The sequence below is a fragment of the Benincasa hispida genome, unplaced genomic scaffold (genome assembly GCF_027475165.1).
Source record: "Benincasa hispida cultivar pf3 unplaced genomic scaffold, pf3_genome.v1.1 HicScf656, whole genome shotgun sequence".
NCBI classification, from domain to species: Eukaryota; Viridiplantae; Streptophyta; class Magnoliopsida; order Cucurbitales; family Cucurbitaceae; genus Benincasa; species Benincasa hispida.
Window position 1 is genome coordinate 23,288 of NW_028326774.1, and position 16,334 is coordinate 39,621.

The 16,334-nt window shown below is 30.9% G+C and overlaps 1 protein-coding gene across 1 annotated transcript; it reads right to left on the reverse strand.

The window, feature by feature from the left end:
• Window positions 1–2,498: 2,498 nt before the first annotated feature.
• LOC120079105 (uncharacterized) lies at window positions 2,499–3,318 on the reverse strand. Its single transcript, XM_039033290.2, has one exon. It carries the CDS (start codon window positions 3,103–3,105, stop codon window positions 2,641–2,643), a length of 465 nt encoding a protein of 154 aa, XP_038889218.2. The 5' UTR covers window positions 3,106–3,318; the 3' UTR covers window positions 2,499–2,640.
• Window positions 3,319–16,334: the final 13,016 nt, after the last annotated feature.

The window sequence follows — 16,334 nt, forward strand, 5'->3', positions numbered from 1 at the left end:
ACTTAATTTTCAAAAATAAAAATAAAAATGAAAAATTAAATGATTATCAAATTAGACAAAAAAATAATAATAATAATAATAATAATAATAATAATCCAAACTTTAGGACTAAATTTATTTGTGGACAGCAAATGGGTGCCATAAATTCACCAAGCTACTCTTTATTTAATAGGGTGTCTTATTTTGCATTAATAGGATGGTTGAGTCATAGGCAACACAAATTAAAGTCCACAACTTCCACCAGAAAGCTGTATGTTTGTTCAATTATTTTTAATATTTTCTCTCTCTTATAGCCATAGTTTTTCTTTTTTCGAAAAAAAAAAATTCAATTTATACTCGTAAATTTTGATGTGAATCTACCATTTAAAACTCCAAAATAATAATCATATAATCAAAATCCTAAAGATGCATTTGATTAGTGATATAGAAAGATAAAATTGAAAAGCTATGGAGTTATTTTTTTTTTTTCTTTTACGTCATTTCGAACTGTCCTTAGTGAATTTATATGTTGTATATCCGAGAATTTTGATTAGACTAGTTTGATTCATTAAATTAAATTCAAAGAATATTTCAAACTTAATTAATAAGGCGTCAAAGTAAGGTTAACTTAATGGTAATTTGAGGTTTAATCTCTCATTCATGTAATTGATTACTAAAGAATTTAATCAATAAGGTCTTAACATTTTAATTATCTTTTCGTGGATGAATTTCAATAATAATAATACACCATACTATATAATGAAAAAAAAACTCAATTTTATAATTAAAGTGAACTTAGTTGATGAAATATTGACACGTATTCTATCCTTGAGATTGAAAACTTCATCCCACAATTATTTACTGTCAAAATATTTTTCTAAAAAATCACTTTTGTAAGTTATAAATAAAAGAAAATACATTATTATAGCAAAAAGATGTTACTATTTTAATATATGGAAATTGTATTGTGAAACAAAGTTCTTTTACATGTATTAAATGTTTTCCCCATATACATAACCTTGGCAGGAATATTCTTATAAATAGAAAATTTCTAAAAATATTTATATTTTATACCAAAAATTTAGTTTAAATATTTTTTATATTTAAAAACCCGCTAAAAGATTATACTTTTGATTTTTCTTTTTTCAGAAAAAGTCAAAAGATTATTAATATAACCTGAAAGTTACATTTGATTTGATTTTATATAAATGGCCCTACACAAATTGAAACATTATCACATGCATGAGAAATTTGAGTTCACAAAAACCAATTTCTTCTTCATCATCAACCTTATAATTATTTAAGTCTCGTTTGATAATTATTTTATTTTTAAAAATTAAGCCTATTGATATCACTTTTACCTTCAAATTTCTTTATTTGTTATCTACTTTTCACCAATGATTTAAAAAACCAAGGCAAATTTTGAAAACTAAAAACAGTAGCTTTCAAAAGTTGTGTTTTGTTTTTGAAATTTGACTAACAATTCGACCATTATACTAAAGAAGAATGCAAATCATTGTAATGTGAATAAAATAAGCTTAATTTTCAAAAACAAAAACAAAAAGCCAAATAGTTAACAAACGGGGCCTTAGTTTTTTATTTTTGTTTTTGAAAATTAAACTTATTTACATTTCTTATAATAATTTGCATATTTTTAAGTACAATAGTTGAATTATTAGTCAAATTCTAAAACAAAAATAACAGTTTGAAAGTTACTTTTTTTAGTTTTCGAAATTTGGTTTGATGTTTTAAATTATTGATGAAAAAGTAGATAACAAATAAGAAATTTGAAGGTAAAAATAGTATTCATAGACTTAATTTTTAAAAACAAAAATAAAAAACAAAAAACAGAATAGTTATCAACCAATATCTAATTAATTCAGATTTATTACAAGAAAAAAAAAACACATATTTATTTCTTTCCAACTCCATGGACCCAACAAAGAACTCCTATTTCAATCCTATCTAATTTATGGCCAAACTCTTATATTTATTTATGTTTATGTTTTAAGTAGATTATATTGGAAAAAAAATGGGTGTAATTTGAGATATACTCATATTTTGTACCGTCCTAATGACACTCAATAAAAATGTCATGTGGAAAAAGAATTATTATTTTTTATTTTTACTATGTATAAAAAAGAAAGGTATAAAATTAATTGTCGTCTAAATTACACCTAATCATTTTTTAATATATTTGATTCTTTTAAATTTTTATGTTTTCTACCATTAATATTTCCATTTTACTTAAATATCACTCTAATCCTAAAAAATTTATTAAAAGAAAAAAAAGTATTTTCCGATTTTTGACATTTTGGTCATTAACAAATGTTTAAATAAATCAAGTCACGTGTTTTACATGAAACAATGAAAATGAAAAATAATGATAAGAATACTCTTTTTTTTTTTTTTTTTTTCTTGAATTAAAATACAAAGACAAAAAATAATACTCAAATAACTCTTTAAGTCAGGTTGAGCTTATACACATAATTTGGGCAACAAACTAAAACAATAGGATCAAAGGCCAAAAGGAAGAAGATATTTATAAATTTTTAGATAATATCAGTGAAGATATGTGGTCAGTTGTTGATTATCAGCATTCAAAAGCAGAGAAATCTCATAAAACAGAACAATTTAGGAGAGAAAAAAACATTAGAGTAATTAGGTAAAGCTTGGGAGGGAATAAGTTTGAGGGAAATTTTGAAGAGGAAATCGATGATGATTCTTCAAGCATTTCATGGAGCTTGGATTAACCTGAAGAAACAAGTAATTTCCAGCAAAAAGATCTCCCAAATACGCTTCTCCATCTCTAAATCTCTTCAAAATCTTCGAAATCGACCCTCTCATCGCATTCACCAGCTGCGATTTCCTCCTCAAAAGCTTTCTCAAGCTAGGGATTCTCAGTTTCTTCAATCTCCTTCCAATCGACGAAGCCTTTCTGATTCTGAACCACCGCTTCGATCTCTTCAAAATCCGTTCTCCTCCTCTGTATCTACCAAACGCCTCCTCAAATTCCTCGCTGTAGCTCAATCTCCGGTACCGGAATTTGGCTGCCGGTGCGGTTTCGAGGTCCGCCATGGCGGATTTGTGAAGTTTGTTGAGAAGGAAGCAGAGTTGAGAGAGCATTTAAAAAGAAAGAGAGAGACTGATTAGGGCATTAATGATTTTGGCAACTGGAAGGTTGGGATTTTGCTTGCAAAAGTAAATTCACGTGCATTTCTTGATGTATAAATAAATTTTGTTGGATTATTCATGTTCATATCAATATGGTTATGCTCAATTATTGTTGAAAGCTTCAAATAACTATCATTTTGATTTTTATATTTTTAAAATATTCATTTTAATGTATATACTTTCAACTTTAGTTTATTTTTATTTTTATACTTTTAAAATATTTGAACATTTTATAGGAATCAAAATGAATATTTTAAAAGTATAAGGATCAAAATGAACAAAAGTAAAAAATATGAGGACTAAAGTAGTATTTAAACCTGGTTTAAAACTATATGAATTTAATGTTTATGTTAAATGGGATTTTTTTTTTTAAGAAAAAAAAAATTGTTGATGATAGGAATTAGTATTAATATGTGTCCCTAACTAGGTAGGTTATTAAGCATGACTTTATATACCATTGTTGATTGGAATGGGAGTTGAATTTTGTCAATCCCTATCTATTATTATTATTGGATATAGAACAAAAAGAAAGGAGAGTTACATTTCAACTTAGGGAGTAGATTTTAAAGTAAAGTAGATTAGGGCGGTCGGAGCTACAAATTTATAGTGGAAGAGGGGCAAGATCGTCTTTTTATCGTGATAAGTTAAAATAATTATTTTAGATATTTAATTTTGGCAGGAAATTTCAACTTAAATGGATTATTTCTCAAAAATATTCATCGAATGTGTCTGGTAGAGGTGTACATAGGTTGGATTGAATTGGGATTAAGGTGTTTTTGGGACAATTGGTTGGATTGGTAATTCAAAAGACCCAAATAAAATCTCTAACACAACCCAACTCTTTAAATTTGGGTTGGAGGGGGTTCTCAAATTTTAACTTATTTTTTCTTTTTAATTAAAAATACGTAAATTTGTCTACAACACATGATTAATAACTAAAATCTCATAAAATTCACGGGTTAGCATTGGGCACTCAATTGGATTGTAATACAACTTTTCACCCATGATGGTCAGAAAGAACATTTGAACCAGACATTGGAGAATATGTTGTGCACTTGTGCGTTAGAGTTTTCAGGGAGTTGAGTCTCTCACTTGCATTTGATGGAATTAGCATAATAACAGTTATCCGGCTACCATTGGCATGTCGTTATTTGAAGCCCTCTATGGGAAGAGCTGCAGGTATCCTGTGTGTTGAGATGAGGTAGTAGTGAGGAAATTGCTAGGACTTAAGCTAGTGCAAGCCATGAATGGGAAAATACAGAAGATCAAGGTTCGTATGCAAACAACTCAGAGTAGACAGAAAAGCTACATCAACGTAAGACGTAAGGACCTAGAATTTAAGATTGGTGATAAAGTGTTCTTAAAGGTGACACCTATAAAGGGTGTTTTGAGGTATGGAAGGAAAGAAAAGCTGAGCCTGAGATTCATTGGACCTTTCGAGGTCTTGGAGCGAATTGGTCTCGTAGCTTATCAATTGGCATTTCCTCCATCACTTTCTTCAGTTCATAATGTCTTCCATGTTTCGATGCTGAGAAAGTATGCAACAGATCCATCCCATGTAGTTGACTTTGAGCCATTGTGGTTGAATGGCAACTTAAGTTATGAAGCCAGAGAGGTGAAGATTTTATGCAATAGGGAAATAACAGTTGTAAAGATTTCGTGGCAGAATCACCAATTCAAGGAGGCCACTTGGGAATGAGAGGATGAGATGAGGTCCTAGTATCCAGAGCTTTTTCAGGAATGAACTTTCGAGGACGAAAGTTCTGAAGAATGTAACACCCCCAATTTTTATAATTTATGTAATTTCAGTAATTTTATTAATTAAGGACATTTTTAGAATTTTTGAACTTAAGTGTAATTGCGAAAATTTAATTATTGATGTTGAAATTATTCAATTTGGAAATTAATGGATTGACGTTGAAATTATTTAATTTGGAAATTAATGGATTAACGTTGAAATTATTCAATTTGGAAATTAATGATAGGAATTAATTCCATTTTAGAAGAAAAAAGTGTTTCAATTTAATGGTTTAATCAGAGGGAAGTTATGGTCTTATGGAAATTGGACTTTTAATGTCACACAAATTTAATTTGAAATTAATGTCAATAATTAATTTCATTTTGGAAGGGGGTTTGTCATACAAATTTAATTTGAAATTAATGTCAAAAATTAATTTTATTGTAGAAGGGGGTGAGTTAAATTCTTTGTGAATTGAAAATTTTACAGGAGAAAAGGATTAAAAGTTGGAAGCATGGTCTGATTGAAGGAAGAATTTGGAGATTCGAATATTAAGGGTGGTTATTGCTCAGGCTTCATTGGGAAATTGAATTCAAAGATTTATTATTGAAGACTATCGCTTGGATCGATATCTGAATCTAGTATCGAGGTAGGTAATCTTACTACTGGAACTGCCCATGGGCCAGATACTAGATATATGCTAGCATAATGGATGAATATCATAACAGAACGATAGCATGATAAACAAATAGGTATGACCGATATATGTTCTTGTATGAGAATCTGAAAGATTTATTTGTACACGTAGATACTTGCATGCTAGTAAGAGACGATACTTGATTCACTGAGGTTGTATTTGATATGAGGATATTGAAGCGTATATGCATGTTGTATAGCCATGATGTTGAGGTGTATATGTATGTTATAAAACCATATTGTGATAATTGTGATGTTGAGACTGTGATAGTGTCTTTATTGATTAGGTAGAAGCCCACTAAGTACTGTGTTTCCTTCGGGATTCACCATATTGTGTTTATTTTTTTTTTTCATGTATGTATGTGTCCCATAAGGACTAGAGTAGTTTTTATGTCCACCAGGGGTAGGCATCTAAAGGACATAGATGCCTAGCCCGACCCCAATAATGAATCTTTTCTCATGTTGTTGTTTCAGGTAAAAGTAGAGATGCACCAGTGATTGAAAAACGAAATTCGTGATTGAGCCATTGGGACCAGTTTTATGCTTCCGCTCATGATATTTAGATTTCTTTTCATGTTTTTCAACTTTCAGTTTTGATGTTTGAAATTTATTATTAAGTTTTGTTTTCAGATCTATTTATTATCATTTATGATTTATGGGTACCTATGTCTATTTTTAATATTTGAATTTCATGAAAGTCTTTTAAATTTATCTTATTTATTTAGCATTTATTTCACTATAAAAGGGTGTTGTTTTAAGTTCCATGCATGCATGTGTTTAGTAACGGCCTAACTTGAGTCCTAGGAAGTCGAGTCGTTATATTAATATTAAAAATTCACAAACTAATCATGACAAAGTAATAAATTTTAAACTATATATATAATTTGGGTTGGGTTGGGTCAACCCAAATTTTTCTTTAGTCAACCAACGACCTAAGCAATCCAACCAAAATAGAAAAAATTTAATCCAACCCGATAACAAAACTAACTCAACCCAACTCTTATATTTTGGGTTGGATAGTCCGAGTGGTTCGGATTGTCGTGTCATTTGAACACTGCCCATGTTTGGAATATATTTTTCAAACACTGCCCATGTTTGGAATATATTTTTTAAGTGTTTAATTTAAAAAATAAGTCATTTTGAAAAAATTTGAAGTGTTTTCAACGGCTCAAAATAGCATTTGAACTTTATTTTAACTGTTTTTATAAAAAATATTTAAAATAAAAATAAAATTTTGAAAAACAAATTTTCTTAAGTCAAACCAACTAACTCTTCATTTATTAAAAAAAATCTTAGACTTTGTCGAACCAAAATAATATTCAAATCTTTATAATATATATATATTGCCTCTAGAGGCTATGCTCTAAGGAAAAAAAATGGGACATCCCTAAGAAAAGACACTTCAACTACAGACCTGTCACTAAAAAACCTCCCACGAACCACTGTAAAAATTTTGACATGGATGAGACACAAAAGAGATGTATATTCTTTTTAAAAGATAATTAATCCTTATTAAGGTTTTTATAAATAGGGAAGTATTGCTGAGTGAGAACGTCCATAGGTTCGAATTTTCGAAATTTGGGAAAATTTCGATTTTCTCCAATTTTTCGAAACATCAATATTTTGATATTTCCATCAAAATTTTGATTTTGATTTTTTTTTTTTTAATTTACTATGTTATTGCTAGCTCAATGCAAATTTTTTTTCTCTTTTTTTTTTTTTTTTTTTGAAATTTTTATTTTCAAGAAACCACATATTTTCATTCAAATATCTTTCATTGTATTTTCACATAATTTGACCTTAAACTTGAATTGATGTAAATTCTCTAATATTCCTCATTTTCTCTCAAGCTCTATTTACTTCTAGAGTTTTCTTTTTCTATTTATTTTTCATTATGTCGTATTATGTTTAATGTTATTATTTTTCTATCCTTATTATATTAAGTTAGTTTATTATTGAGGTTTTTTTTTTTTTTTTGTATCTATTTTATTTTATAACAAATAATTTACAATTATTTTATATGCAAATATTTCATGTTGTTTAATTTTGTAATTATTTTTCAATATTTGATATTATTTTGTAATTATTTTTCCATTTCTTTTTCAAATTTTTGCTCTCGCATCGACATTTACACAAATATTTTGCAATATACATCTAAATATTGTCTTATGTTATAGAAATGATGATTTAAAATGGTCAATGATAGTTTAATTCAGTCACAACCAAAGTTTCATTAACTAGTTATAACAATTTTCTTCGATTTCCATAAAGTTTTCCAAGATTTCCATCGACATCAATATTTCAAACTTTGCTTGAAATATATGTGAATTTTATATACATAGTAGATAATACTTCGAGCAACTTCCATTTGCCCTATGAGGACTCGCCCCAAACGAGATGTGGTAGGGAGGAGGGATCGAGGATGGAGATTACATTCTCCGCCCCAACCTGATCCAATGAACATACATATATAGATATGCATACATACATATATGCATATATATACATATAATGATGATGATAAATTACATTACGTGAGTTTATATATAATAATAATAATAATAATAATAATAAATGAACCTTTAATATTAATATTGTTGTTTTCAAAATTTATTAGAGAAATATTGTTGTTTTGAAACTTATTAGAGAAATATTGTTGTTTTGGGATTTCGAGGCTAGAAGTCGAGGGTTGAGGATTCGACTAATGTAGAGGTTGAACGTTGAGAACTCGACAAACAAAGAAAAACATGGAATTAGGGTTGTCGAGGGTTGAAGTTTCAATATACATAAGTCGAAACTTCAACCCTGGACAAGGAAAGGGAAATCTCGCTAATTTTGTGATGAGGATCTCGCTCTAGAAGGGAATCTCGAAGGGAATCTCGCTAATTTTGTATATTAGGTTGTCGAAGGTTGAAGTTCTGGCATACATAAGTCGAAACTTCAACCCTTGACAAGGAAGATAAGTGGGTGAAGCAGATTGTAAGAGAGAGCGAGATTGTAGGAGAGAGTGAGATTGAAAGCGAGATTGTGGGAGAGAGTGAGATTGAGAGAGCGAGATTGTGGGAGAGAGCGAGACTGTGGGAGAGAGCGAGATTGAAAGCGAGACTGTAGGAGAGAGCGAGATTGAAAGCGAGACTGTAGGAGAGAGCGAGATTGAGAGAGCGAGATTGTAGGAGAGAGCGAGATTGTGAGCGAGAGCGAGATTGAGTCTGCCACATGGATTAAATGGCCAACCAGTCAGCTGACGTGGTCTGCCACATGGAAATCGTCTTCACTTTATTTACTTTCTATAAGTCTGAAAAAGTGCATATATATCACCAAGCTGCCCTTGCTTCGATTCCCCTGCACGATTCCCTGCATGCATTGACGTTATCCGATTCCCCTACTTCAATTCCATGCATTCATTGACGCATTCATGCCCCTCTGCCATAGCCTTAATGCCTTTTCAACCACCCTAAACCCGTGGGTCGAGTGTTCAACACTCGACCTACATCTTTTTAAACCACCATCCTCTTCATTTTTCCTCAATCACTCCCTCGATAATTTTTGAAGACTCACTGCCCTTGATTTTGCTTACTCCTCTCCCCTTGATTTGCTCACTGCCCCTTCATAGCTCACTGCCTTCGAAAATAAGCCTTCGAAATCATCTTCCTCTCCTCCCATTTCCATTTCCATCTCTCTTCTTGTATTTCGTTTAATACAAATTATTCTCACACAACTATACTGGTTCGTTACTCTACTAAATTTTTATTTTTTAAGAATAATTATAAAATTTATTTTTGTTCTTATATATATATATTTTTTTATAGATACTAGTTTTTTTTTTTTTTTTTTTTTGTAATTGTTTGTCAGATAACAAATAACAGGAAAAAAGGGTGAACGTTGTCACTTGAAGGAAAAAAGAGAACTACCGTCGAATCTGTGAGTTGAACTTATGATATTTGAAAAGTTTAGTTTATTCTTATGATATTTTGTTTATTTATATCAACTTTGATGTTTATAGTGTTAAAATGTTTAGTTTATTGTTATGTTTAAGAAGTTGATATTTATAGTTTAATACAAAATTATTGTGATAGTTAATAAGTTTAGTATAATTTCAAAAGTTTAATATAGTTTTAAAAATTTAGTTTATTCATATGATATTTGATTTCTTTAGTATTAACTTTGATGTTTATAGTGTTAAAATGTTTAGTTTATTGTTATGTTTAAGAAGTTGATATTTATAGTTTAATACAAAATTATTGTAATAGTTAACAAGTTTTAGTAAAGTTTCATAAAAAGTTTGAAAATTTTAGTTTATTCATATGAAAATTATTGTTGTTATGTTTATTGTGATAAGTTGATATTTTCTAGTATTAACTTTGAAAATATAGTTTAAAATAGTTTGAAAAAATTTAAATTAAATTAATTTTTTATTTTGTATTAAATTTGAACAAATAGTTTTAAAAAGTTTATCTCATTTTAATTTGTTGTTATTTTTAAAAATAGTTATAAAAAATTTAATTTATTGCTATGTTTAAAAATAGTTATAAAAAGTTTAATTTATTGTTATGTTTAAAAAGTTGATGTTCATAAAACTTAAAAAGTTTAAGTTTATAAACTAAAAAAATTAATATTTTTTTAATATACTTCTTATAAAAAGTATAATAAAAAAATTGATGGTTGTCTTTTTTTTTTTTTAATTTTTTTTAGAAAATGGCAGGCAAATGCTTAGGATTTTTGTTGTTTACAAATGGTAATATGGTTGATGGTATTGATGGAGTTAAATATGACCAACCACCAAGTGGGAGTTTTACCATAAATGTGAACAGTGGAATTGTATTTAAACAATTCATTCAAATGATTGGGATGTTACTTAGTGTAGATATGGGGAGCAAATAAAGATGAAATGATATAATAGAACATCCCAAACAATAACCATCAGTGATCAATAAGGATATACATTCCCTGATTTCGAATGCCAAGCGATGAACATTGAATGATTTTCAATGCAATGCTAGTGCCAAAAGTAGTGCATTTGTATGTAAATGTAAATATGATAGGGGTGGATCCTGATACATCATTTAACCAGTTTGAAGATCCAACTTAATGTATCGATCCTGATCCGGAGTCAGTTGCATCGCCATGTGATAATGAAGATATAGCGGCTAACAATCTGTACAGAGACTTCAGAACAGAAACGGATGACGAATTTGAAGAGTTGGATTTCGATGGTCGTGAACATGAGATGCTTTCAGATATATTCAATGGTTTGGATATGAATGTATTGGATAGCATTCGGGAACATGACCCAATTGTAGCTCCTGTAGAAGTTGACAATATGCAAATGTATAAAAGAATGATTTGTCAAGACAAGGAAATGCTACAACACGCGGTCAAATGTTTTGCTATAAAGTGTCACGTACCATACGAGGTTGTTGAATCTACACCGATGATTTGGACAATTCGGTGTAAGAAGTGGGAGGAAGGTTGCAAGTGGAAACTTCGTGCAATAAAGAAAAAATCGCATGGCTTGTTCGAGATCACTAAGTATGATGAGCAGCATACATGTTTTATTTAGAACTAAGTCAAAGTCACGTGCAATTGGATTCATCAATGATTGCACTGGAGTTCTGTGACGCCGTAAGAGAAAAACTATTTATCAGTGTGGCATAACTGCAGTCCGACATCAAATCAAAGTTTGGATATCATGTTCCTTGGATATCATGTTCCTTACCATAGGATATGGGAGGGAAAAAGAAAAGCGTTGGCTAAAGTATTCGGTGATTGGGATGAGTCTTACAAATTGTTGCCTAGGTGATTATATATGGTTAAGCAGACCAATCCCGGAACACGAGTAGAGTGGAGAGTTAAAAAAACGCTTACTAAAGGCCATGTTATCCTAACTTCTGTATTTTGGGCATTTGGTCCTTGTATAGAAGCTTTTAATAAATGTTGGCCGATCATTCAGATAGATGGTACACACTTGTACGACAAATATAGAGGAAAACTGTTGATTGCTACATCAGTTGACTCGAACGGCCATCTACTTCCACTTGCGTTTGCCGTTGCTGATGAAGAGTCCGCAGACTCATGGGGATGGTTCCTGAAACACCTGAGAGAAATTGTAACACATGAAGAGGTGTGTTTAATTTTAGATCGACATGCTGGTATAATTGTAGCAGTGAACAACCCAGCAAATGGTTGGACGGGACCGAAATGTCACCATCGTTTCTGCTTACGACATATCGTCAGCAACTTCAATAAAAAGTATAAATTTAATTTATTGAAAAATTATGTTTATCGTGCCGGGTGTCAGTTTCAAATTCGAAAGTTCAACAAAGCAATTGAAGATATCAAAGAAATAAATCGGAGCTGTCTGAGTTTTTTTGACAACATTAGTTTAGAGCAATGGATTCAAGCATATGATGGAGGATTCAGATATGGGTGGATGACGACAAATCTATCAGAGTGCATGAATGGAGTCCTCAAAGGAGCTTGAATGTTGCCTATAAATGCTCTTGCTCAGATAACATTCTTCAAATGGGTGAACTATTTCGAGAAAAGAAGAGAAGAAATAAGGGATGCATTGGAGCGTCAAGATAAATACACTCGGTAATATTATATATATATATTATTAATAATTTATTTCAAACATATTTTATAATACTAAGTGGAGTAAAAATTCAGGTATGCACACGATAAAATAAATGAATGGGCTGCACAATCTAGTAAACATGAAGTACAATAATACGATCGGTTTGAAGGTGTGTTTCATGTGAAGATCATACGTCGTAGTCTCAATGCCAAAGGAGGAAACATTCAAATATTGAGGCTAAACAGGTCCGAGCGGTACTGTTCATGTAACAAGTGGCAAGCATTCGACATTCTATGCATTTTATGGCCGTTTGCTCACATTTTAACATGAACTACGAAGATTTTATTGAGGACTACTACAAATTGTCAACGTATGCTAAATGTTACTCTCCTCAATTTCAACCTGTACCGCATGAAGATTACTGGATCACGCACCCTAATATGCCCGTCTTACATCCTGATCCATCGTTGTTGAGAAAACCTGGTAGACCAAAAAGTTCACGTTATCACAACGAGATGGATTGGACAGAACCAGCCACTCGACAACGATGTGGATTTTGTAACCAGTTAGGACATAATCAAAAGAAGTGTCCTTCGTTACTAAGACGGGCTCTAGATAGTTAGGGATTGAAAAATAAATAATTTTGTTATTATATATTCATTTTAGTGTATATTCAATTTTTTAATTATAATTTATTGTATATTCAATTTTTTTTTTCTTTTTATTGTAATCAATAAAGTTTTACATTATTCTTTACCCTCACAATTTTCTCTACTATTCAATTATAGTCAATTTTAATATATATTTTTTTTCAGATCATGGCTTTAAACCCAGGACCTGTTGATCCTGATGTTTTTTACGACCAATCCATTCATCGATCATATGTTGTATGGCGAGATCATACTACTGGAGAAATATCTTGCAGACGTCGAGAGGCATTTCTCTAGCGCACTATCCCGCTCGAATACTACCGCTATTGCGCATATCTGGATTCTATAGGGTTACCAGATTAGGATTTATTCAGTTGGATGGGCATCTAATCACAGCCTTGGTCGAGAGATGGAGGCCCGAGACGCATACATTCCATATGTCTGTTGGAGAGTGCACTATCACTCTACAAGACATAGAAGTGTTGTTGGGGTTACTTGTTGACAATGAGCCGATCACCGGAGTGATGTACGATGACTGGTTAGAAGTTTGTCAATTGTACCTCGATGTGACCCCACCTGCCGACAAGATTAAATGATCGAGGTTAAGTTTAATATAGTTAGGAACACAATTTCGTGAGCTCATAAATGATGCAGACGAGGAAACCGTCATAAGATATGCGCGAGCATATATACTACAAATGATGGGTGGAAGTCTGTTTTCAGATAAATCAAATCATTTTGTTCACTTGATGTTCCTACCACTGTTAGCTAACCTCCATGATGCGGAGCGGTATTCATGGGGTGGAGCATGCTTGGCATGGTTGTATAGACAACTATGTAAAGCAACAAGACCTAAGGTTCGAAAGATAGCTGGGCCTCTCATACTTTTGCAACTATGGGCTTGGGAGCGATTTCCAACAATGGCTCCACAGCTACATCATGTTAATGACGCTTAGTTAGTTGGACAAGCCTACGGTTATCGGTATGTTGTTTTAATTCAATTTAATTTTTATATCACTGATCTAGTTAATTTAAATTCTAAATTATCAATTTAACAATTTAGGTGGAGAGACAAATTTTGTGTGACTAGGATAGCCACACATGTAGTCAACTAGTATAGATACATGTTTGATCTGCTTCAACCTGAACAAGTACATTACACTAAACCTAATTGATTATTTTATTCACATTTTTATTGTATTTATCTTTAATATTCTCTAATATAATATTTTGTGTTTCAGGTTATTTGATAGCCATACAAAATTATTGTGCATACTTTACTTGATGAGTCCTCTCATATGTTTTCACATTGGTGAGTGGCATCTTCCTGACAGGGTGATGAGACAATTCGGTTTTCAGCAGAATATCCCATCGCCTTGTAATACTGAACCCGTACTGCATGATATTGACCTAAGGACTGGATATTGGTCCAAAAAAGTTGCACATTTGGTAGTGCGATGGCACTATCATGCAAGGTTTATTGCAGTGGGGGTTTCTCTTGAACAGTTTGACACAGATATCACTCCAGAATATATTCATTGGTATAATAATATCACAAGGTGCTACGTCACTCGTCCGGGAGCAGCTATGGGTCATATGGTAAATGAATGAATATTATCTAATTTTTAAATTTAAATTTATTTTAAATATTGTCTAATTGTTTTATAATTCACAGAGATCGAACAATAGTAGACCCCGTGAGGTTGCGAATGATCCGAACCAGGTTCTTGCTATATGTAGTGACAACCAAAGCTATATGGAGGAAATTCATTATATGTACGATATACCTATTGTTCTTCCACCAGCTCCTAGACGTAGAGGACCTGTTTGGGAAGAGGATGAGTTTGATGAGGTTGCACATAATGTGGAAGAGTTGCCCCCTATAACGCAGAAGCATAGTCAAACTGATTATGTTAGTCCAATGATGATGATGTCAGCATTTGGTTCAGGACATTATGACTCAGAGGCTGGTCCTTCGTCTTCATACGTGCATGGACATGATCGGGGTCGTGGAGAGCATAATGAATATTTATATTATGAAGCGCCTGCAGAGGTACCAGAGCAACATCAAGAAGAACCCGAGCAACCTCAAGTTCAAAGTCGACGACGACAACCAGCTCGAAATCGACAACGTCCGCCTTGTGAGACACATTGATTTTTGTAATTATTTTTATATAAATGAGATATTTAATTTACATTTTTTATTTTTATGAGTTATTATTATTTTTAATTTATTATTTTTAGAGTTTAAATAAAATAATTAATATTTTTAGAATTTTTTTTATAAAATGAAAAAAATTTTAAAAAAAGAAGAAGAAAGGATTAGAAAGAAGAAGGTGGAATGTGTAATAATTAAAAAGGAAAAAAAGGAAATTTGTACGGTATTCTCGCTCTCTATCAAAATCTCGCTCTCGCTCTCTCAAACTCTCACTGTCTCTCATAATCTCGCTCTCGAATTTGATTAGCTCGTTAGCGGCAAAAAGAAGGAGATTCATTAGCTCGTTATTTAGTCAGACTTGCTAAGATGACAGAATCCATTTGAAAACAACAATATTTTCCAAAAAAAAAAAAAAGAGGTCAAGGGTTCAAAATTCGACCTATCTAGGTCGAATTAGGTCGAATTTTGAACCCTCGATTTATTTAAAACAACAATATTTTTACAAATAGTTTGAAAACAACAATATTTTCCTAAATAGTTTCTAAAAGTACAATATCTTTTTAATTTTTCCTTTGAAATCATATATTTATCATCTGATCAATTCATATTGCCTAAAATTTAAAATTTTAGTTGCAAATTTTATTAAATACGATCTAATGGTGTAAAATAAATCTAGAGAATGAAGATAGAGTAAAACATATTGATGGAGATCATGTATCTTATGAAATCAAATGAATTTTATTAGGATGGGTTATTATATTTAAATACAAAGCAATAAGAAAACAAATTTAAAGAGGGAAAGTTAGGCGATACAAACATATATTAGAGATCATATATTATATGAAATCAAATGAATTTTATTTGGTTGTGTTATTATAATATGTTGTTCAATGAGATAAAACAAAATTTAAAATAGTGAAATTTGGGTAAAAGAAATATTATGGATATCGTGTAATATATGGAAAAAAAATAAATTTTTTTGAAGTGAGTCTTTGTATCTAAATACATTGCAATTAGATTAAAAAGAAAAAGAAAAAAAATTGAGTAAACAACAAATAAATCGATCCCATATTATTTGGCTTAGATTATTTAGCATATTCATTCGTTCCATTATCTATGTGGAGAGTGTTTTTTATTTTCAATTGTCATGCAAAATAAGAAATGCAAACAAAATTGAATGAGTTAAGAGTTAGAATAAATAAATTTAAATAAACTGTATACACTTATCGCCAATTTTAATTAAAAAAAAAAAAACAATGGACAAATTCTCCTAATTAGAACCAATTCTTCCAATGAAGTCAATGTACCCAAACATAAATCATCAAACACTTTCTTTACCTCCCTATTTGAAATTCAAATTTC